This window comes from Dama dama, chromosome 23 (genome assembly GCF_033118175.1).
Source record: "Dama dama isolate Ldn47 chromosome 23, ASM3311817v1, whole genome shotgun sequence".
Lineage (NCBI taxonomy): Eukaryota > Metazoa > Chordata > Mammalia > Artiodactyla > Cervidae > Dama > Dama dama.
Window position 1 is genome coordinate 21,945,985 of NC_083703.1, and position 25,656 is coordinate 21,971,640.

The 25,656-nt window shown below is 37.5% G+C and overlaps 1 protein-coding gene across 3 annotated transcripts in view; it reads left to right on the plus strand.

The window, feature by feature from the left end:
• MALRD1 (MAM and LDL receptor class A domain containing 1) overlaps positions 1-25,656 on the plus strand; it is a 522,662-nt gene that overhangs the window by 108,308 nt on the left and 388,698 nt on the right. For all 3 annotated transcript variants that reach the window (XM_061126168.1, XM_061126170.1, XM_061126169.1), the window contains exons 16-19: positions 7,833-7,985; positions 9,462-9,567; positions 10,027-10,394; positions 14,556-14,968. In XM_061126168.1, coding sequence (XP_060982151.1) covers positions 7,833-7,985; positions 9,462-9,567; positions 10,027-10,394; positions 14,556-14,968 — 1,040 coding nt within the window. The remainder of the gene's footprint in view (positions 1-7,832; positions 7,986-9,461; positions 9,568-10,026; positions 10,395-14,555; positions 14,969-25,656) is intronic.

The window sequence follows — 25,656 nt, forward strand, 5'->3', positions numbered from 1 at the left end:
TGGATGCTAACTACTTTACAATATTGTAGTGGTTTTGCCATACATTGGTATGAATCCACCACGGGTGTACAGTGTTCCCATCCTGAACCCCCCTCCCACCTCCCTCCCCACCCATCCCTCTGGGTCATCCCAGTGCACCAGCCCCGAGCACTTGTCTCATGCATCCAGCCTGGACTGGCAACGTGTTTCACATATGATAATGTACATATTTCAATGCCATTCTCCCAAATAATCTCACCCTCGCCCTCTCCCACAGAGTCCAAAAGACTGTTCTATACATCTGTGTCTTTTTTGCTGTCTTGCATATAGGGTTATCGTTACCATCTTTCTAAATTCCATATATATGCATTAGGATACTGTATTGGTGTTTTCCTTTCTGGCTTACTTCACTCTGTATAATAGGCTCTAGTTTCATCCACCTCATTAGAACTGATTCAAATGGATTATTTTTAATATTCCATTGTGTATATGTACCACAGTTTTCTTATACATTCATCTGCTAATGGACATCTAGGTTGCTTCCATGTCCTGGCTATAATGTATTTAATAGTAGTTGCTGTTTTAGATATATAGAAGCCATTGCAACACCTGTTAATAAAATATTTTAGAAGCTATATAGATACAAACATTTATTAAAGTATTGACATAAGATACACAAAATAGACTGGAAAGTTTTTAAATGAATATTTTATACTATCTATTTATCACATATCAATTTGTACCATATATATACATCTAAATATACACATAAATTTTCTTTGTTCTTTCTTTCAAAAACAATTTGACATCAGGAAAAATAACTTTTCCCCATCCACAAATATTATGAAATTCTACCAGAGCATTATGTGCCCATAATTACTCTATAAATATTTTAATACAGTTGTCCCCCTTAATCAGTGGTTTCCCTTTCTGCGGTTTCAGTTACTTATGGCAGCTATGATCTGAAAGTAGTAAATGGATAATTCCAGAAGTAAACAATTCATAATTTTTGAATTGCATGCTATTCTGAGCAGCATGATGAAATCTCCTACTGTCTTGCTCTGTCCTGCTTTGGACGTGAACCATCCCTTTGTTCACTGTATCTTGCCCCTAGTATCATCTTGGTTATCAAGTTGACTATCATGGTATTACAGTTCAGTAACTCTTAATTTCACTTAATAATGGCCCCAAAACATGAGAGTAGTCATTCTGTTACTTTGGATTATGCCAAATGGAAGCTGTAAAGTATTTCCTTTAAGTGAAAAGCTGAAAATTCTTGACTGATAAAGTAAAACACCTGTATATTGACATTGCTAAGACCTACAGTAAGAAGGAAATACATGAAATTGTGAAGTAGGAAAAAGATTAGTTCTAGTTTACTGTTGCATCTCAAACTACAAAAGTTAATGGCCACAGTGCATGATAAATGCTCACCTAATATGGCAAAGCAATTAAATTTGTACCGTAAGATATTTTGAGAGAGAGAGGCCATATTCACATATTTTTTTATACTATATTGTTGTAATTTTTCTACATAGTTTGCTATTTCTATTTGCTCTGCCTAATTGATAAACTTTATCATCGGTATGTGCAGGAATAAAACACACTATATATAGGGTTCGGTGTTATCTGCCAGTTTCAGGCATTCACTGAGGGTCTTGGAACATATCCCCCATGGCTAAGGGGGGACCTCTGTATATGCTATTATTACATAAAATTTGTTCTGAAGTACTGTTTTAAAAAATGGAAATAAAAAATTCTAGAACTTCTATTTCTCGTTATAGTAAATTAAAATTCGGGACACCCTCTGAGAACAACTAGAAATCTATTCAAAAAGATGTTTAAACCTACTTGAATGCATTGAAGATGTAAAAAGGAAGGGACAGATCAAGTGACCAGTGAGAAGAAAGACCTTGATAACTGAACCTGGCGTTCAGTACCACTTTATATGTCAACATGGAACTGGTAGTTGAGCATCAGGGTATATAACTTTGAAAGTCTTGTTAGGCAAGGGAACAAGCTGGAGCCCAGGCTTAGTATACTAAATATGGGTTGGGACACTCTGTAGTTTTGTTCGCAGTGCCTAAACTCTGTAGCTAAGAGATCTGTGTGACCTGCAAGGTGTGGTTCCTCACAGAGTCTCAAACCCCTCAATCTCTGAGGTTAGTTTGTGTAATCCTCAAATATTATTTACTCTTCATGCCCACAGAAACAAACATAAATCTCACTGAAGAAAGGTAATATCTTAGGTCCCAAATTATTTTACCTGTTATTATATACAGTGTCAAGCACTTAGACACCAGTGAGATGAGGCCACAGGAAAGAAAAAGCACAATTAGAACTGAAAGCAAACAAAAATCCCTCCAGATAAAGCAGTTATCAGATATTGAATTGAAAAGAATTATCTTTAATATGCTCAAAGTTTTTTAAAAAAAAAAGCTGAGAATTTGAGCAGATAATGAGAAGTTATAAAAAAGAACTAAATGAAATTTCCAAATTCCAACAATAGAATAATCAAAATTAAGAACTCATCAATGGTTTATCAGCATACTATACACAGCTCATGAGATAAGGGAATTAGTCTTCAGATCAGGAGAAAAAGTGAAGTAAAATATAATAAAATGATTGAAACTACAGAAGAAGAAGAAAAAAAAAAAAAGAATAAGCGTGGGAGAGCAGTGAGAATTTTTAGTGTTATATATTTGGAGTCCCAGGAAAAGAAAAGAAAAAAAAAAAGACTGACAGTGTTTATACAGAGTTTAGCTAAAAGTTTTCAAATTGAAAAGGATACAAAACCATATTTCAAGAAGCCCTATGGGCATGAAAACAATAAAAATGAAAACCATGTGGGGACATCATAGTGAAGTTGCTAAAAATCTATAACAAAGTGAAACATTTTTAAAACAGCGAGAGAAAGGTATAAATCATTGTCAAAGAATGACTGTTAGACTTTTGTAATGGAAACAGTGGAAACCAGAAGAAAATGGAAAGTTATCTCCAGAGTGTTGGGAGAAATCAGCCATCAGTCTCTACTCAGAACATGAGCTTTCTACTGTTATATAACTACCACAAACTTAGTTTCTTAAGGCAACTTTTATTTATTGTCTCTTAGTTCTGTAGGTTGGAAGTCCATATCCATTGCCTTCCCCCTTATCTGCATCCCCTCTCCAGACTAGGACATTTGTTTACCATTGACAAGGTGTATGTTTAATTTGAGAAGGTTTCATCTGATTATTACATCTCTGATCAGTCAAGTTGAATTTTTAAATGTGTGTAGAAATCTAAATATATAGAAACAAAGTATACTAACAAGACATATTTGAATTTTAACAGCATAGTCATCTCCTAAGGCTCTTCAAAGATAATGATTTTTATCTGAGAACTACAGAATTGCTGCAGTAGTTTCTTAAATTTTACTTCTGTTTGAATATTCATTTATTTCCATGGCAATATATCCCATGACAGTAGATGATAAAGTTCCCTTTTCAGGGATCTATGTGGGATAGATATTATACAGTAGCAACAACTTATTTTCATTCTATATGTGCATAACAAAACTCCTGGATCCTATTTTTGGGATTGTCTGAAATAGGAATCAAAAGTATTTGCTTTCTTTGGGATTGAAATAGCATCTACATACTGGAATCTATGCATATTTATGGGTTATTTGTATTGGTAGAGATGGCTTTTAAAAATACAAAGAGTTAAATATTCTTAGCATTTGTCCCTAGCTTGTCATATTTATCACTATTGTTTGTCACTTTTGAATAGCACTTAATTTTGCTTTCTAAACTTTATTTGAAAGTCTTTATTCTAAGTGTAGCAATTGTGTCTCCATTTTGATGATTTCTGTTTGTCTCTATTGAAATATAGTTATCACTTGCTTATTAAAGTTGATGCAACATTTTCAAAATATTTATTTATTTATTTATTTATTTTTAGAATTTAACAATGACTTTATTTTTTTTTTTTTTTTTTTTGATGGTATGGTGGCTATCTTTATTTTATTTTATTTTTTTTATTATTATTATTTTTTTTTTCCAGTGGGTTTTGTCATACATTGATATGAATCAGCCATGGATTTACATGTATTCCCAATCCCGATCCCCCCTCCCACCTCCCTCTCCACCCGATTCCTCTGGGTCTTCCCAGTGCACCAGGCCGGAGCACTTGTCTCGTGCATCCCACCTGGGCTGGTGATCTGTTTCACCATAGATAGTATACATGCTGTTCTTTTGAAATATCCCACCCTCACATTCTCCCACAAAGTTCAAAAGTCTGTTCTGTATTTCTGTGTCTCTTTTTCTGTTCTGCATATAGGGTTATCGTTATCACCTTTCTAAATTCCATATACATGTGTCAGTATGCTGTAATGTTCTTTATCTTTCTGGCTTACTTCACTCTGTATAAGGGGCTCCAGCTTCGTCCATCTCATTAGGACTGGTTCAAATGAATTCTTTTTAATGGCTGAGTAATATTCCATGGTGTATATGTACCACAGCTTCCTTATCCATTCATCTGCTGATGGGCATCTAGGTTGCTTCCATGTCCTGGCTATTATAAACAGTGCTGCGATGAACATTGGGGTGCACGTGTCTCTTTCAGATCTGGTTTCCTCAGTGTGTATGCCCAGAAGTGGGATTGCTGGGTCATATGGCAGTTCTATGTCCAGTTTTTTAAGAAATCTCCACACTGTTTTCCATAGTGGCTGTACTAGTTTGCATTCCCACCAACAGTGTAAGAGGGTTCCCTTTTCTCCACACCCTCTCCAGCATTTATTGCTTGTAGACTTTTGGATAGCAGCCATCCTGACTGGCGTGTAATGGTACCTCATTGTGGTTTTGATTTGCATTTCTCTAATAATGAGTGATGTTGAGCATCTTTTCATGTGTTTGTTAGCCATCTGTATGTCTTCTTTGGAGAAATGTCTGTTTAGTTCTTTGGCCCATTTTTTGATGGGGTCATTTATTTTTCTGGAATTGAGCTTCAGGAGTTGCTTGTATATTTTTGAGATTAATCCTTTGTCTGTTTCTTCATTTGCTATTATTTTCTCCCAATCTGAGGGCTGTCTTGGTGAAAAATTGAAGGCATTTCCCCTGAAATCAGGAACAAGACAAGGGTGCCCACTCTCACCACTACTATTCAACATAGTGTTGGAAGTTCTGGCCACAGCAATCAGAGCAGAAAAAGAAGTAAAAGGAATCCAGATAGGAAAAGAAGAAGTAAAACTCTCACTGTTTGCAGATGACATGATCCTCTACATAGAAAACCCTAAAGATTCTACCAGAAAATTACTAGAGCTAATCAATGAATATAGTAAAGTTGCAGGATATAAAATTAACACACAGAAATCCCTTGCATTCCTATATACTAACAATGAAAAAACAGACAGAGAAATTAAGGAAACAATACCATTCACCATTGCAACAAAAAGAATAAAATACTTAGGAGTATATCTACCTAAAGAAACAAAGGACCTATACATAGAAAACTATAAAACACTGATGAAAGAAATCAAAGAGGACACAAACAGATGGAGAAACATACCGTGTTCATGGATTGGAAGAATTAATATTGTCAAAATGGCTATTCTACCCAAAGCAGTCTATAGATTCAATGCAATCCCTATCAAGCTACCAACGGTATTTTTCACAGAACTAGACCAAAGAATTTCACAATTTGTATGGAAATACAAAAAACCTCGAATAGCCAAAGTAATCTTGAGAAAGAAGAATGGAACTGGAGGAATCAACCTGCCTGACTTCAGACTCTACTACAAAGCCACAGTCATCAAGACAGTATGGTACTGGCACAAAGACAGAAATATAGATCAATGGAACAGAATAGAAAGCCCAGAGATAAATCCACGAACCTATGGACACCTTATCTTTGACAAAGGAGGCAAGGATATACAATGGAAAAAAGACAACCTCTTTAACAAGTGGTGCTGGGAAAACTGGTCAACCACTTGTAAAAGAATGAAACTAGAACACTTTCTAACACCATACACAAAAATAAACTCAAAATGGATTAAAGATCTAAATGTACGACCAGAAACTATAAAACTCCTAGAGGAGAACATAGGCAAAACACTCTCAGACATAAATCAAAGCAAGATCCTCTATGACCCACCTCCCAGAATATTGGAAATAAAAGCAAAACTAAACAAATGGGACCTAATGAAACTTAAAAGCTTTTGCACTACAAAGGAAACTATAAGTAAGGTGAAAAATATTTATTTTTAAAAATATTCATACCTTCTCATTGACTTTTGATAACATTTGAAAGTATTCTATAGGCCATATTTTGGGCCAGAAGACCTGATAGAAACATATTTTTTGAAATCTAAAATCTTAAAAAAATAAAAAATGTTTATTATGTTACTAGTCACCTAACATTCCTTCCCATGTGGAAAGAGCACTTTCAAAATTAAACATAACTTATCATTAGGTAAAATTGCCTTTACCATGTAAAATTTTATAATTTCATTGAGTGACTTTATACTTTTATCTTTTAAATATACTGCTTACTTTCTAAATTGTTTTTTTAAAGGAAGATCTGTGCAGTTTATTACTGTATCCTTGGATAAAAATATCCAGTGGCCAAGGATCCCAGTGTAATAATCATTAATGGGACAAATCTTATTTTTCACTGGTGTCTGTAGTAACACATAAATATCCTCACTAAGCAAATTCAAATCATACCTTTTTGGTTTATCCCTTTTCCAATCTAATGACAATTAAAAGTTACTGTCAACAGTTGCAGAAATAGTATTAGAGTATTAGAGTCAGAATATTTGATTTCAATCAGTCTCTACGACTTTCTAACTATGTGACCTTGGTTAGGTTAAAAGCTTTCCTAAACCTTCCTTTTTTCCTCTGTAAAACGACAATAATAATACCTTCTCCACATAGCTATTGTAAAAGTTAGATTTATATAACGCATACTGTATAGGGTCTGTTCCATTAGGTATTCACTACATATTAGTTTTAATTCCATACTATTATTATTAAAACTTCCCCTTCTTTCCCTTTTACTTTTTTCTTCTCTTCCTTCTCCAAAATGTCTTTATGGAAGTTAACTGTTTCTCTCCCTTTTTACTTGAAAAGTAGGTCATATTATTTTGCCTTGTGCCTATAAGGTGATACATTCAATGCTTTGGGAAATAGTAACTCTACAAACATTAGAAGTGAACATTAATGTTAAAAATCATGGATCTGGATTTTTCAAATATTAAATTTTTTAGAAGGAGCTTTTCATGGTTTGGTTTAAAATAGTCTGTAGGAATAATGAAGCCTTCCAGATAATGTAATAGCAGAGAAACTAGCATAAGTATCAGAATAAATTAGAGCTTTGCAATTCTGTAAGCAATGTGGCAGAATGATGCTGTTTCTTTTTTTTTTTTTAAGTTTTTTTTTTCTCTTTTTTTTGATGAGGATAGTTTTTTAAATCTTTATTGAATTTGTTACAATATTGCTTCTGTTTTATGTTTTGGTTTTTTTCACTGCGAGGCATGTGGGATCTTAACTCCCTGACCAGGGATCGAACCTGCACTCCCCTGCATTGTAAGGTGATATCTTAACCACTGGACTGCTAGGGAAGTCCCAATGCTGTTTCTTAGAAAAATATTTGGAAAATATTCTTAAATTGTTGATTCTACCTATCAATTTCCAGTATGAAAAGCACAGTTCTGATTTTTTTCTTGGAGGGGATCAGATAACATCCTTTTCTTCTTCAAACAAAACTTTACGTAGGGAAATGTGACAAGGTGATTCCCATTGAGCTCTGTCTACCCTTTTAAACATGTGATCACCTTCAAGAGTCTACTGAAAAGCTGCGTTTTTGTTTTTCAGTTACCGAATGTGACTTTGAAACAGATAGCTGTGGTTGGTTTGAAGCAGCGTATGGTGATGATTTTGAGTGGACCTGGAGCTCTAGAAGTAACCTCTCTGCTGAATTTGAGGGTCAGGCTCCACCTCGGGATCACACTCACAACACATCTCAAGGTAAGACGCCTGCAAAGGTTCTCCAAACCTACACACTTTCCCCAGCTAACGATGGTTTGACCTAATGATTCATCAGCTTAATGATCATGTGAAAGAGATCACATTCAATAGAAACTACATATCACATTTCGAATTTTGACCATTTCTGGGATAATGATACATTTGTGATGCTCTCTCCTGATGCTGGGAAGAGGCAGAGATGTGGCTCCCAGGCAGCCACGTGATCACCATGATGGATAATTGATACAGTTACAGCTGTTCTGTTTTTCACTTCCAGTGAAAAATGAATAAACAATGAATCAACAGTCATTTATTCATTCAATAAATGACATGCAATATTCAACACTGTAGTATGAAATAGACTTTGTGTTAGATGATTTTGTCTAACTGTGGGCTAATGTAACTGTTCTAAGCATGGTTGAGGGAGGTAAGGCCAAACTGTGATGTTCAGTAGGTCAGGTGTATTAAATGCCTTTTGAACCTTGATATTTTCTTTTTTAAAAAAACTTTTTATTTGCATAGGGTTGATTTACAGTGTTGTGTTAGTTACAGGAGTACAGCAAAGTGAATCATTTATACATATATCTGATGTATATAATTTAAAATACATGTATTTAAGAAAACTTCAGTTTACATTGGAGTATGGCCAATTAATAGTGTTGTGATAGTTTCAGGTGGACTGCAAAAGGACTCAGCCGTACATCTACATGTATCCATTCTTCCCCCAAACACCCCTCCTATCCAGGCTGCCACGTGACACCAAGCAGAGTTCCCTGTGCTGTATACACTAGGTCCCTGTTGGTTATCCATTTTAAACGTAGTGGAGTGTATATGTCTATATCCACTCTTTTTTAGTTTCTTTCCCCATATAGGCCACTACAGAATATTGAGTAGAGTTCCCTGTGCTATGACTGATATTTTTAACTTACGATGGGCTTATGAGATGTAACTTCATCTTTAGTCAAGGGAGATCTGTATTTCAGTTTACCTTTGCTCAAGTCTGGGAAGAAAGAGAGAGGCAGTAAAGTTCTATGACACTACAACATAGGACAGTGTGGAGTAGGAAATGGCAACCCACTCCCATATTCTTGTCTGGGAAATCCCATGGACAGAGGAGCCTGGCGGGCTACAGTCCAGGGGGTCAACAAAGTGTTGGACACAACCAAGCAACTAAATAATAATAGAACAGTTGAATATTATCTATTGTACTTATGTTGTCAAAAAAGAAATGCTCCTTTACGGGTTTTGGGGATGCAGTATAGATATATTCTTGGCTGAATTAATGGAAACTACCAGTTGTTTTTGGCATCATTTTGGCCCAGCTCTAGATATTAGTTGAGTACTCATAAAAGCAAATTTGCTAACAATCACTTTTATTGATTTTTAGTTGTTGTATAGTCTTCAGTGTAGGGGTTACAGATATCTCATTTTAGAATTTAGTGGGTTAAGTTATGATTTTTTCTTATTTTCCAATAGGGCACTTTATGTTCATTCTGAAGAAAAGCAACAGCTTATCACAAATTGCTAAACTCCAGAGCCCAACTTTCAGCCAGACAGGACCAGGATGCACTCTTTCCTTCTGGTAAATATTGAAAACAATGGTCAATTACTCTAGCAGCCTGGCAGTTGCAAGCATATACTTGCATATACTCGATACTGTCATTTTACCTGTAATTTGGCTTTATTTTAAAAATAGCTATTGCATTAGATCCATACATTTAGCATTTTACTTAGGAGCACGTTATCAGTATTTATACTGTGTTTTCTTAAAATAAAAGGGACTCTTCCTCCAACAGTGGATTATAATTTAATTAACACTGCTTCCTGAATTCTGGACTGAGCTCCTTGAGAGAGGTTCCCAGGGTCCTGAGAGTCAGAGTATGCACCTGAGCAGATAAGCTCTTTCAAATGGGTGGCCACAATAGTGAATAAAGGCGTCTATTGTGAGAACTCATTTTTTATTGACTGTTGACTGAGTAAAAGTCACACAATTAGTCTTTTCCAGAAATTATTTCCATTTCTTGTGTTTGTTCTCTTTCAGGTTTTATAACTATGGCCTATCAGTGGGGGCAGCTGAGTTACAGCTACACATGGAAAATTCCAGCGAGTCCACGGTACTCTGGAGAGTATTGTATAACCAGGGTAACCAGTGGTCACAGGCAGTTGTTCAGCTTGGACGTGTTACTCAGCCCTTCCATTTGTTGCTACATAAAGTCAGTCTTGGCATTTATGTTGGTGTCTCAGCTATTGATGATATCAGATTTGAAAACTGTATTCTTCCACCCCCCTCGAAGAGCTGCAAAGGGCCAGATCATTTCTGGTGTCTGCACACTAGGGCTTGTGTAAAAAAACTTCAGTTGTGTGATCTGGTGGATGACTGTGGTGATTATACTGATGAGGTCGATTGTGGTAAGTATCTTTCTTTCTGGTCCCTCTTACTCATTTTTAAAGAATTTATTTAATTGAAAGATAATTGCTTTACAATATTGTGCTGGTGGTGGTAGTTTATTTGCTAAGTAATGTCTGACTTTGTGGGCCCATGGGTTGTAGCCTGCCAAGCTCCTCTGTCCATTGGATTTTCCAGGCAAGAATACTGGAGTGGGTTGCCATTTCCTTCTCCAGGGGATCTTCCTGACCCAGGGATCAAACCTGTGTATCCTTCATTTTAAGCAGATTATTTACCGACTGAGCCACCAGGGGGGAAGCCCCACGATATTATGTTGGTTTCTGCCATACACTGACATGAATCAGCCATAGGTATACATTTTGATGGTGGTCATCTTGATCAGTTCATTGTTTTCCTAGTCCATCAAGACAAAGGCCCTAAGCATTGTTCCAAAGTTGAATGAATGTTTTGTGTGATTAATTAGTCAGCCATCAGTATTTATTATGTAGATTTATGAACCAGATACTAGAGATACAGTGATGAGCACAGTTACACGGAGTCCCTGACCCCATGGAGCTTACAGTCTCATTGAGGGGATAGATATTATTCACATATTTAAAAAATAAATGTAAAATGACAGGAGCTTTGACAGGACTTACAAATGCTGTGACTTTATATAAGTACGGCTTTGGACTTTCTAGAGATGGTGACTTAACTGAGATCTGAAAAATAGTAAGTAAATGAAGATGTGCAAAACCTGATGCATGACCACACAGCAGCTGCAAGATACCCAGTATGGCTGCAGCAAGGCATTGAGGGAGACCTTGGATGCAACATAAAGATGGAGATGAAGGGGGAGGCCAGATTATCACATCTTTGTAGACCATTTTAAGGAAGTTTTTCCCCATTTGAAGGTTTTTAAGAAGGAAGGTAATATAATAAAGTTGATTTAAAAATTTAAGATTTAAAAATGTCACTGTGGATACAGTGTAATGAGTGGATTAGAGGAAAGTGGATCATATTTATTAGGAGTCTATAGCAGCAGTTCCCAGGAGAGGGGATGGCAGCCTCTCTCCAGTGACAGTGGTGGAGATGCAGGGACTAAAGTTTGGGGGAGGGACCTTTAGGAAGGACATTTGATGATGTCTTAGATAATGGGAGCAGAGAGTGAGATGTTAAAGTCCTGAATTTCTGATTTAATTTACCAAAAAGTTGATGGTATCTGATCACTGCATATCTCTTGCAGTTTAATAAACCTGGTTCCTGGTAGTGCTGGTGCATTTGTTTCTGAAAATGAATCACAAGCTAAGAGAGGTTTTTCTTTTTTAAATACCAAAATCTATCAAGGAAAGTTTGCATCTTTCTTTGTCCAGAAATAGCAACAATCCTTAAAATTCAATCTATGTGCCTATTAAATTGGCAGGCTTATCATAAACCAAAGGAAAGCCATCAAATACTTGGAACATCATAGGAAACATTACATTGAGAAATTCCCATATAAATCATTGTGGAGAACTTTGCATATTTGTGGTGTTTAATACAGTCAGGCACATTAAAGTCAGAATTGCCATGCAGCTTGTTACACAACTAATAACTTTAGTGCGTATAAATGAAATTGATGATTTCGACCAATGGCTGTTACAAGAAGCATTGCTTGTCCTAAAGGTAATTTATTTTTGCAAATTTAGAAAGCTTTTTCATCTTTTTCACTCACTTCAAATCCTACTCCTTGAAAGATGTTGAAATATGACTAAAGATAAGCAAATTTTCCTTCAAACTTCACAGTATTAACTGAGTAGAATAGGATTTTGGAAGTATGGCTATAATATCCAAATATTTCTTCTGACTAAATATTAATGAGAGGAAACAATAGTGACTGTCACTTTCTCTCATAGCCTTCCATCTAGACATAGTAAATTTTAAAAATATTTTTAATTGGACGATAATTTCTTTACAATGTTGTGCTGGTTTCTGCTGTACAGCACTGTGAATCAGCCATAAGAATATAAATTGACATAGTAATTTTTTTTAATGGAGACTTTAATTTTTTTATTTTTTAGCTTTTATTTATTTATTTTTTGGCTGTGCCATGTGGCATTGCAGGATCTTAGTTCCCTGATCAGGGATCAAACCTGTGCCCCCTACAGTGGAAGTGTGGAGTTTTAATCACTGGGCCACCAGGGAAGTCCCTAGATTTAGTACTTCATTAACACAGAATGCATTAGTCATCCAGAAATCAATGCTTTATTTCCTGAAGTGTGCATGAAACGTGGTCTTTCATTTTAGGGTGGGGCTATAATGCCTTCCATTTTGAAATAAAGATTGAGCATGCAGTCAGTCTGAAGACAGGCAATGTGAAAAGATCTGTTGGCTTTAGTGCCAGTTTTATGTCAAAAACACAGTTGCTTGACATCCCCCTTCTGCTGCACAGCCCCAAACTGACACTTGCAGAGGACCTATAGGGCCCAGTTCACGTCACAGCTGCGCTTGAATAGTCACAAGTGAGGAAATATCAAAGGAAAGCTCATCTCCCATTTGACATTTACTCCCTTGGTTCCCTTCATTAGGTCTAAGCTCCTGTTCTCTAGGTTTCGAGACAGATGATTTGTTCTTGCCTGGCTGCGTTTACTCACGTATGCTTTTATTTATTGTTTCAGAATATTTGTTCACCTTTGGCACCAAGTACCTTAGTAAGATGAATAGAGGACTGCTGACGTTTGTCGTTCAAAAATATGAACTTATGTAAATGAAGTTAAAATGTGGAATCTTCATTGATTCTAAACCCTGTCCCTTCTACCCAAATAATGTCAAACGCACATTCTATCCCATTTATTCCAAACAAGTACTTGGTGTCAACAGAATTGGCACATCTTGAAAAGTGAATACATTCCAATATTATCCTACAATTGTAGGTAGAGTGTTGAGAGCATAAGGGACTGACTAATTCTTTAAAAGGGCTTTGAGTCCTTCTACTGACTGAAGGGAGTTAAAAGTTTAAAAGCACCAGGGACTTCCCTGGTGGTCCAGTGGCTAAGACTCCATGCTCCCAATGCGGGGGGCTTGGGTTCAATCCCTGGTCAGAGAACTAGGTCTCACATGCTGCAACTAAGCATTTGCATGCCACAACTAAGACCTGGTGAAGCCAAATAAATAGATAAATAAAACATTTTAAAGTATCAGCTCAAAGGAGCTACAACCCAGTGAGTAGAAAAGATTACCACTGAGGAGACACAGCTAAGAACTGATGAGGCACACAGCATAAGAGGCATAGATAGAGGGAGAGGTGAGATGTTTAAGGCATGCTGACAAATTAGTGCATGCCAAGGGGAAAGACAGTTGTGGATGAACAGGAAGTTATTTTAATTTGGGAATGGTAAAACTTGAAAGATAGAGTTTAGATTTAAGTTGAGATTAAATAAGTAAATATGAAAGGATTTTGAATAGAGAAGAGAAATGATAAGCTACCATTTAAATATGGTCATTGTGGTACAAAGGAGGGATATTTAGAACTGGGGTGGGGATGGATCCAGAGAGAAGAATTCGATTTCAGAGAAGTCTGGAAAACACCTGCCTCAGAATCATCTTGGGTGCTTATTAAAAATTGGGCTTCCTTCCATACCTTACACAGTGTTTGTGCAGGACTTTACCATGGAGTAAACAACTTTACCATTCACCCCAGGGCATTTCAAAAGATTGAGAACTAGTATGATTCTTGTCAGCTGTGCATGTTAGAACTACTGAGGAAGCTAGTAAAATATGGGTGCACAATTTGGACCAATTAAATCAACATTTCTGGAGCTGAATTTGAACTTTAATTTTTTTAATGTTCACTGGTGATTGGAACATTCAGCTGAAGTTGAAATCCATGGAGACAGAAGTTTGTTGCAGTGAGCCAGCTATGGGGTAGTGATCATTTCCCTAAGTTTGGGATAGTGCTACAAGGCAGGGGACGGGTATAAAAGGCATTTCGAAAATAATGGCCAAAGTGATTCCACATCCATCTATAAAATATTATTGCTTGATGTATTAGCTAAGATTTACTCTTCGTAAAAGTTTGCTCTAATGTTGCATTAAAAAAGATTAGAATGGTTTAACTTGGCAGAAGCAAAGTAGCAACTAGTATTCCCATTCATAGTTACTTTGGTCCTTAATGATCTTTTGATTTTATTTAATGCCCATTTCAGTACCTGAACTTCAGTGTAACTTTGAAAATGGAATTTGTAACTGGAAACAAGATACAGAAGATGATTTCGACTGGACCTGGTACCAGGGCCCAACGTCAACGCTTAATACAGGGCCGATGAAGGATAACACTTTGGGCACAGCTCAAGGACACTATCTGTACATCGAAACTTCTGAACCACAGGTTTTCCAGCACCGAGCTGCTCTGCTCAGCCCTATCCTTAACGCCACTGATGCGGAGGGCTGCACCTTCCGCTTGTACTACCACATGTTCGGAAAGCACATTTATAGGCTGGCCGTCTACCAGCGAGTCTGGAACAACACAAGAGGACAGCTGCTGTGGCATATATTTGGGAACCAGGGCCCCATTTGGATACGGAAATCTCTCAGCCTTTTCAGCAGGCAGGCTTTTCAGGTATGGACAATGGCTTTCACAAGGTATATTCAAAATAAGCGTCAGAACATTTAAGGAATATGAAAGATTTCTATGTTTTTGAATTAAAAGTGAAGTTTGGTCAGTTAGTTTGACACACATTTATCATTTAATTAAGGGTGTACCCAAACTCATTACGTTGTCTTCCTCCTTGACTACCTCCAGTAACGAGTGATTGAAATTTCTACAGGTGGACACATGGCATTGGACACAGTTGTAGGTTCTTCCAATCTAAGTCATTGTTGTGCTTAAATGAAAAACCTGGAGAAAAGAAAAGTTTGGCTGAATCTCTAGTCTTTTGCCAAAAGTTCAAACTCTTAAATTTGTTATTTCGAATCCCTCATTTGACTTCCTCACCTTTTGTAGGTAAGGAGCAAAAATCCAGGAAGACAGCACACATTGTTGGAAGAGCTATTCTGGGGCAAAACCAGACTTTGAATCTAGGTTTCCTTCCTTTTGGTGGAATATTCTTTAAATCTCTCCTACCTTCTCCTAAAAGTCAAAGTTTCAATAGCAAGTTCAAATGCTTATGTGCTCTTACAGTTTTGTAAAGGTCTTTGTCATACTTTGTTTGATTCAGCGATTCCCTGAAGTGGGTAAGTCAAAGATCCTTGTTGCCAGTTTTATAGATAAGAAGGAAAAAACTCAAGTTGTTTTTTGTGCTGTGCTTCGTCACTCAGTCATGGCTGACTCTGCGACCCCATGGATTGTAGCTTGCAGGCTCCTCTGTCCATGGGGATTCTCCAGGCAGGAATACTAGAGTGGGTTGCCATGCCCTTCCTCTGGGGGATCTTCCCAAACCAGGGATCAAACCCAGGTCTCCTGCATTACAGGTGGATTCCTTACCATCTGAGCCACCAGGGAAGCCCAAGAACAGTGGAGTGGGTAGCCTAGCCCTTCTCCAGGTGATCATCCCAACCCAGGAATCAAGCCAGGGTCTTCTGCGTTGCAGGTGGATTCTTTACCAGCTGAGCTCCTGGCCAGATAGATGGTGAGCAGAAAAACAGGGGCTTGTTCTGGAACCCACGATGTCTATTTAATTCACGCTCATTCTGTTTCTTTTTTTTTTCTTAAATATGCATTTTTTTACTCTGCTTAAAAAAATAATTTTATTTATTTTGGGCTCTGCTAGATCTTCATTGCTCACAGGCTTTTTTCTAATTGCAGCGAGTGGGAGTTACTCTCTAGTTGAGGTCTGCAGGCTTTTCGTTGCACTGGCTTCTCTTATTGCAATGCGTGGGCTCCAGGGTGTGTGGGCTTCAGTAGTTGTAGCACATGGGCTCGGTAGTTGTGGCTCCCAGGCTATAGAGCACAGGCTCAATCGTGTGGTCCACAGGCTTAGTTGCTTCATGGCATGTGGGATCTTCCTTGATCAGGGATTGAACCTGTGTTTCCTGCATTGGCAGGCACATTCTTTGCCACTGAGCCACCAGGGAAACCCTCATTCTCTTTCTGATGCATCATATAGCCTGTTGTATGTAGCAGTGTTGAATATTTGTTTTTTCCTTCTGGTCAAATAGACATGCGTATAATATATTGGAAGAAACTTCTTACCTATACTGGCTAAACTTTTTTTTGGCATATTCTAAATGTCTCAGTTACCCCAGCTGAAAGCACTATCTTTATCTAAATGTCTCGAGTGAAGAATTTTACAGCCAAGAACTTAGCTCTAGGCCACCTGAGCTTCTAACCATCATAGATGTCCATTGTATGTGGCTCAGTAGAGAACACATTGAGGTTGGTGTTTTGTCCTGATAGACATAAGCTGACATCACGAAACCTAATCTGCAGGGTGCAGAGTGATATCTTGTTGTCCAGCCCAATGGTAAGATCCATATAATCATGTGAAATGAAATTGAAGAGGGTTTTTTGACTTTTATTTAATAATGACTCATCCACTTCAAGTTAATTCTTAATGTCTAATCAGGTCGATTGTAATTTGGGCTTAACTAGTATTTAAATGGATAAACTTTCCTTGTGATGTTTACTCAATAATTGCTTTTCACTTAGAGAATTGAGCTGATGGTTTCTGGAGGGGGATGGGTGGGGAGAAGGGATTGTTAGGGTATTTGGATATACACACTGCTATATTTTGAGTGGATAACCAACAAGGACCTACTGTACAGTACATGGAACTCTGCTCAGTGTTACATGACAGTGTGGATGGGAGGGGAGTTTGGGGGAGAGTTCAGTTCAGTCGCTCAGTCATGTCCAACTCTTTGCGACCCCATGAACCGCAGCACGCCAGGCCTCCCTGTCCATCACCAACTCCCGGAATCCACCCAAACCTATGTCCATTGAGTCAGTGATGCAATCCAACCATCTCATCCTCTGTCATCTCCTTCTCCTTCTGCCCTCAATCTTTTCCAGCATTAGGGTCTTTTCAAATGAGTCAGCTCTTCACATCAGGTGGCCAAAGTATTGGAGTTGCAGCTTCAAAATCAGTCCTACCAATGAATACCCAGGACTGATCTCCTTTAGGGTGGACTGGTTGGATTTCCTTGCAGTCCAAGGGACTCTCAAGAATCTTCTCCAACACCGCAGTTCAAAAACATGAATTCTTCGGTGCTCAGCTTTCTTTATAGTCCAGCTCTCACATCCATACATGACCACTGGAAAAACCATAGCCTTGACTAGATGGACCTTTGTTGGCAAACTAATGTCTCTACTTTTTAATATGCTATCTAGGTTGGTCATAACTTTCCTTCCAAGAAGTAAGTGTCTTTTAATTTCATGGCTGCAAAAGAGTGGATACATGTAAATATATGGCTGAGTCCCTTTACTGTCCACCTGAAACTACCACAATGGCATTAATCAGTTATACCCCAGTACAAAATAAAAGTAAAAAGAAAACAAAAATTGATTTTCAGGAGAAAATCAGCTTTGCACGGGAGCAGCTTCAGAGTCAGATGACCATGGAACTAACCAGAGATTCCTTTGCGTATGAATCTAAAGCATAAATATTTAGGTTTGAAACCCATCCTGGATTATACAGAGTACTCTATTTGATTTTATCCAAGGGTTTGTTTTTTTTTAAATGAATTTTAGGCATGAAAAGATTAAATCAGAGATTCTGCATGCTGTGTAGATTAATGGTTTAAGATAATAAGGATTGAGACCGTTTTAAGGAATAGGATGTTTATTCATTGAATGATGGATACACATAAGTTTCTGTTCTACTGAGCAAAAGTGGTAACAACCAACATTTTTATTAACTGTGATATTGTAGTGAAATTACCTAGTATCATGCCCAGGAATTAATAGGTACTCACTAAATATTTGGTTAATGGAAAAATTTAAAGGTTTTCCAGGATCATTCATTTAAAATGAAATACATAGGGTAGAACCAGATTGCGCATGCAGGTATAGGAATAATTTGTCTTATTAATGTCAGTTTAAATTACCATCCACTGCTTTTATGTGTGGTATGACCAGTAAAAACTCAGCAAGTCACTGCATATTAAACTTCAGGTCAACCTTCTACCTAGTTTTTATTATGAGATTTTTGAGATTTGATTGATAACTATACATAGTGAATGTATAGTCAAGCTAATTCAAATATCAATGTGCTTCATTCCTGAAAGTTTCCTAATATCCCTTTTTAAAATTGATTTTTGACTGCACTGGGTCGTCATTGCTTTACCCAGGCTTTCTCTAGTTGTGGTGAGCTGGGGCTACTCTTGGTTGCAGTGCGTGGGCTTGTCATTGTAGTCGCTTCTCCTGTTGCAGACCACGTGCTCTAGAATGCACGGCCTTCTGTAGTTGCAGCGTGCGGGCTCTAGGGCGAATGGCCTTCAGTAGTTGCAGCGTGCGGGCTCTAGGCCTAAGGGCTTCAGTAGTTGCAGCTTGAGGGTCCTACAGTGCAGGCATAGTAGTTGTGGCACACAGGCTTGGCTGCTTTGCAGCATGTGCCGTCTTCCCGGACCAGGGATCGAACCCGTGTCCCCTGCATTGGCAGGTGGATTCTTATTCACTGTGCCACCAGGGACGTTTCTGATATCCCTTTGTAATATCTCCTTCTGGCCCTCACTTCCATCCCTGGACAACCACTGAACTTTCAGTGTATATTAACACCGCTCAAACTGTTACATAAGTCAAATTGTATGGCATGTACTTTTTTCTGACATATTTCATTCTGTATAATTATTTTGAGATTCATTTTATTACCAAATATATCAGTACTTCACTTCTTTCTATTGTTAAATGGTATTCCATGATATGGATAGAGCAGTTTTTCCATTCTTCTTGGCAGGGATTCAGTATCAGGTTTTGCAAAAACCTAGTTTAAAGAAACTTATTAATTCTTTGGCACCACAGGAACCAGGACTTACAAGCTTCTGCTCACTTATTCCTAACATGGCCTTGTTTTCTGAAGTATATATTTATATATGAAATTGGCCCAAGGAGAGGACATGGACTTTCAAAGAAAAAAATTCTCCAGGTGGTATCCCATCATTAAAATATTAAGAAATTGAAAAAAAAAAAAAAAAAAAAGATTCTTTGGCTAGACCTCTTAACACCACCGAACTGTCTGACTAAATCTGAAAGAATTCTGTAGTGTTCTGGTAACATCCCTCAGTAATAAAGGGAATTTTCCACTGGTGGATTTTGTGAAAAGAGTGAAAAATCTCATTTATAATCATGATTTATTCTTTTCATTTGTGGGATGTAGCTTTAAATCCTAAATGGTGCATCATTTTTCAGTACTTCTAGGAAAAATGTTTCATAAGTTATATTGTAAATAAAATAGGACCATATTTAATAATGTTAAGTTGATTCCACTTTTCATGAAATTGTATACAGAAGTGCTACAAGTATAAATTATTTATGCAGCCTCATGTAACATTTTTCTTCCAAGCTTCTAGTGGAGTTGTTAGAATTTACATTGAAAGGTTTGGGATGGAATCTGCTGGCTTGGAGCCTGTGTAAGTAGCGCTCATAGATTTGTTGCTTACTGAACAGTATACTGAATCTTATTTTACAGTCTTAAGTTTCTCATAGGCTGTCTTCTTCTGCTGAACTCAAATATAACCGCAGCTTAATGTGTCAGCTCCTTCTCACATCCTGATCCAAAGTGATGAGCTTGGTTTCCAGTGGGAAGAAAGTGCGGGTAAGAAAGGGAGAAGAAAAGGTTAGGTAGAGAATATTACAAGAATGCAAGGGCCAGAAAGGAAGGCTCATTCCTTAATAAATCCACTATTTAAATTCTGCTTTACTTGTTACGACTTCTGTAATACTAAATGACATCTAATATTTTGGATCCTCTAAAATTACAGTAGAATATTAATATGAGTCATGAAACTTTGGAAATATACTTTATATATTTGTAATATATGTGTTATATATTATGGGTCATGAAGTATTGACAAATCATAGAAATTAATACATGCTATATAAAGTGAAAGTGTTAGTAGCTCAGTCATGTGTGACTCTTTGCAACCCCATGGACTGTAGCGATAAGAATAATAGCAAGTTTGAATGTTTCACTGGATTGGCCAAAAAGTTTGTTCAGGTTTTTCTCTGTGATCTTTTCCATAACATCCAATGTGTCTTATTCCCTTTTAGTCTGTGGCCTATTTGAAACTTCATGTAACTATGCTTCGGTTTTTTGTTTCTTTTTCTCCCTGGTGTTGCATATATGAGCCATTCAGTTCCTTTCTAATCATACTTGCAAATCCTTTTATCCTCCCTTCTGGCTAGAGGAGTAGGGTGGAGGCAGAAAATGTAGATGCAGTGTAGGGGGTCGCCATGTCTGGTTTGGCAGATTTTGCCACAGCAAGGCTATACAGCTGAGGGGCTCTGAGTGGGGTTGGTATCTCAGTTGTGGGATTTATTTGCCATTCTGGAATTTGTGCAAAAGTGCTGGCTATGCTGCCAGCTGCCTTGCTGGCCTCTTGACAACGTTTTTAACTACACTTTTGTGAAACTGCAATATGAAGAAAAGTGCATTGGATTATCAGGGCAGAATTATTTTGCTAAAAGCAAAACTGTAGATAGCACACTGGATATGAGCCTTCTTATTCAGACAGTGTCTGTGTATTTATCTGGACAAACAAAAGCATAGTTTATTCCCATCTGATGTATTTTTCACCCTCTAGGAATAAACTCTGTGAAATGTCTTTCAAGTGTGTTTTTTTTTCTGCTGATCCAGACTCATTTTAATCATGTGTAACATTTCAGATTTGACTTTTCTCTGCAAGTGTGTGTGTGTGTGTGTGTGTGTGTGTGTGTTTAACAATATAACATATTGAACCAAATAGTTTTGCTTGTTTTTATTGATGACACATGATTTTGGCTTTTATCTTCAGTAGAAAATCAATGTGTCATAGCACTCACTAAGAAAAAGCTATGGGACCTCTGTGTAGTTCTTTGTCAGATGATTGCTTTATCTTGATTTATGCCTTTAAACTTTTTCTCATTCAGCAGAAAATATCATGGTGATATCTGTGAGAGCAAAGCGATCTATACCAATTTATGCTCTGAGTGCAGCCTCCTTCCAGAATTGTTTATGGAACATATCAACTCACAGTAGATTAGGGACACAATGCCTTCTTCCTTCTTAAATATGTCAGATTAATGATTTTGGTGCATATCCAAATTTTTATATTAAAATTTTTAGTGAAAATGTTCCTTTATTAAATAAAAGGTGATTGAAGATGGTTATTATCCTAGGGTATTCAAGGGCTTCCCAGAAATTTGGGGTCTGAAAAGAAACTCAGGATTCTTGGTCTTAGCAAGATTTCACTCTGTGTTATCAGGATTATCATTTGGACTGCTCTAGGGCCTCTTCTGAAATTATCTTCAAAACAGCATTGTTGACTATGGCCAAAAGGAAATCTGATTATAAACTTTTGAAAGATAATTTCTTGGACTAGAATTCCATCTTCCAAGTAACTTTTTTTTTTTTTTTTAAATTTACTCCAACACACATTGTAGTTTACTTTGTCTTGTCATAATCTGTGCTGAAAAGGTATTTCAATGTTACCATCTTGAACTTTTTATTGAATTCAAAAATGATTAGGCTGTTTTGTGCTTATGTAGAAGAAGTCTTTACATTTTATGTTATAAAACGTTCTGCCAAGGGAAGGAAAAGAACACGGATGAATGCAATTCTTTAAAATGTTTAAGGTTCATTCAGTTCAGTTGCTCAGTCCTGTCTGACTCTTTGCAGCCCCATGGACTGCAACATACCAGGCCTTCCTGTCCATCACCAACTCCAGAAGTTTACTCAAACTCATGTCCATTGAGTTGGTGATGCCAACCAACCACCTCATACACTGTCGTCCCCTTCTCCTTCCACCTTCAATCTTTCCCAGCATCAGGGTCTTTTCAAATGAGTCTGTTCTTTGCATCAGGTGGCCAAAGTATTGGAGCTGGAGCTCCAGCATCAGTCCTTCCAATGAATATTCAGGACTGATTTCCTTTAGGATGGACTTGTTAGATCTTGTAGTCCAAGGAACTCTCAAGAGTCTTCTCCAACACCACATTTCAAAAGCATCAATTCTTCAGCACTCAGCTTTCTTTATAGTCCAACTCTCACATCCATACATGACTACTGGAAAAACCATAGCTTTGACTATACAGACCTTTGTTGGCAAAGTAATGTCTCTGCTTTTTAATATGCTGTCCAGGTTGGTCATAACTTTCCTTCCAGGGAGCAAGTGTCTTTTAATTTCATGGCTGCAGTAACCATCTGAAGTGATTTTGGAGCCCCCAAAAATAAAGTTAGCCACTTTTCCCACTGTTTTCCATTTGCCATGAAGTGATGGGACCAGATACCATGATCTTAGTTTTCTGAATGTTGAGTTTTAAGCCAACTTTTTCACTCTACTCTTTCACTTTCATCAAGAGACTCTTTAGTTCTTCTTTGCTTTCTACCACAAGGGTGGTGTCATTTGCATATCTGAGGTTATTGGTATTTCTCCCAGCAATCGTGATTCCAGCTTGTGCTTCATTCAGCCCAGCGTTTCTCATGATGTACTCAGCATATAAGTTAAATAAGCAGGGTGACAATATACAGCCTCGATGTACTCCTTTTCCTGTTTGGAACCAGTCTGTTGTTCCATGTCCAGTTCTAACTGTTGCTTCCTGACCTGCATACAGGTTTCTCAAGAGGCAGGTCAGGTGGCCTGGTCTTCCCATCTCTTTCAGAATTTTCCACAGTTTGTTGTGATCCACACAGCCAAAGGCTTTGGCATAGTCAATAAAACAGAAATAGATGTTTTTCTGGAACTCTCTTGCTTTTTCAATGATCCAACAGATGTTGGCAATTTGATTTCTGGTTCCTCTGCCTTTTCTAAAACTAGCTTGAACACCTGGAATTTCATGGTTCGCGTACTATTGAAGCCTGGCTTGGAGAATTTTGAGCATTACTTTGTTAACTTGTGAGATGAGTGCAATTGTGTGGTAGTTTGAACATTCTTTGGGATTGCCTTTCTTTCATATTGGAATGAAAACTGACCTTTTCCAGTCCTGTGGCCACTGCTGAGTTTTCCAAATTTGCTGGCATATTGAGTGCAGCACTTTCACAGCATCATCTTCAGGATTTGAAATAGCTCAACTGGAATTCCATCACCTCCACTAGCTTTGTTCGTAGTGATGCTTTCTAAGGCCCACTTGACTTCACATTCCAGGATGTCTGGCTCTAGGTGAGTGATCCCACCATCGTGATTATCTGGGTCATGAAGATCTTTTCTGTACAGTTCTTCTGTGTATTCTTGCCACCTCTTCTTAATATCTTCTGCTTCTGTTAGGTCCATACAGTTTCTGTCCTTTATTGAACCCATCTTTGCATGAAAAGTTCCCTTGGTATCTCTAATTTTCTTGAAGAGGTCTCCAGTCTTTCCTATTCTATTGTTTTCCTATATTTCTTTGCATTGATCACTGAATAAGGCTTTCTTAACTCTCCTGCTATTCTTTGGAACTCTGCATTCAAATGGGTATATCTTTCCTTTTCTCCTTTGCTTTTTGCTTCCCTTCTTTTCACAGCTATTTGTAAGGCCTCCTCAGACAACCATTTTGCCTTTTTGCATTTCTTTTTCTTGGGGATTATCTGGATCCCTGTCTCCTGTATAATGTCACGAACCTCCGTTCATATTTCTTCAGGCACTCTCTCTATCATATCTAGTCTCTTGAATCTATTTCTCACTTCCCCTGTATAATCGCAAGGGATTTGATTTAGGTCATACCTGAATGGTCTAATGGTTTTCCCTACTTTCTTCAATTTAAGTCTGAATTTGGCAATAAAGGTCATGATCTGAGCCACAGTCAGCTTCTGGTCTTGTTTTGCTGACTGTATAGAGGTTCTCCATCTTTGGCTGCAAAGAATATAATCAGTCTGATTTCGGTGTTGACCATCTGCTAATGTCCATGTGTAGAGTCTTCTCTTGTGTTGTTGAAAGAGGGTATTTTCTATAACCAGTATGTCTCCTGGCAAAACTCTATTAGCCTTTGCCCTGCTTCATTCTGTACTCCAAGTCCAAATTTGCCGGTTACTCCATGTATTTCTTGACTTCCTACTTTTGCATTCCAGTCCCCGATAATGAAAAGGACATCTTTTTTGGATGTTAGTTCTAGAAGATCTTGTAGGTCTTCACAGAACCAGTCAACTTCAGCTTTTTCAGCATTACTGGTCAGGGCACAGACTTGGATTACTGTGATATTGAATGGTTTGCCTAGGAAACAAACAGAGATCATTCTGTCGTTTTTGAGACTGCATCCATGTACTGCATTTCGGACTCTTGTTGACTATGATGGCTACTCCATCTTGAATCCAATTAATGAAATGTTTCAGGTAAAAGATGTTTATTGATCCCTGAACCAGTCTCCAGCATGATTAAGAGTAACGAATGAAGATGGAGAAAAATTCTAAAAATTGTAAAAAAAAAAAAAAAGTAGATGTCAATCCCCATAACCTCATACTTTGATCTATTGGGCAATTCTGTGATGTACCTGAAGTGTTTATTTACACTGAATATCTGACAAAGGACTTTTCTCTTCACAGTTTCTCTGTGAGTTGCTGTCTATGGAAATTTTATTTGCATTTGGAAACTTTGAAATTTTCAGGACATTTGAGAGGTTTGTAGAGACTACTTACAATATTTTAAATGAGGACTGTTCTGGAGAATCTGAAATATGTGTCCTTGTGTATAAATGCATCCTTTTCATGTAGAGGCTACTTGAATACTTTGGTGTCTCCAAATTCACACTCTGTGCACATCGATTTATGTGCAAATCCATATAAACATATTTTCTATTATTAGCAGAGTTACTATGATTTTCATTTGTATGTATCGTGAGTATTCTTTAAACTGCAGGTCTCCGATTACTGCTTCAATCAGTACAGAGCAGACCTTCACCCACTGTGTCCCTGGTTGTAGCTTCATCTTAACTATAACACAGTCAGAAGCAATTAAAATCCACGAGGAAGTGTCAGAAAAGCTAGGGAGCACCTAGGCTCTATCTTAGGATAAGGCTTTATTTTTATCAAATATAGTGTGTAACTACTCCAAGACGCTATACTCCTCCTGTGTTGTTGCCCCTGACGTTTGAAACTTTGATTCCATTTTAAGGTTTATTCCTACTGCTTTCTTGCCTTCTCTGCCCTCATAGGTAATGACAGCTTCCTCTATAATTCATGGCTTTATCTTTGCTCAGATAACTGCTAATGA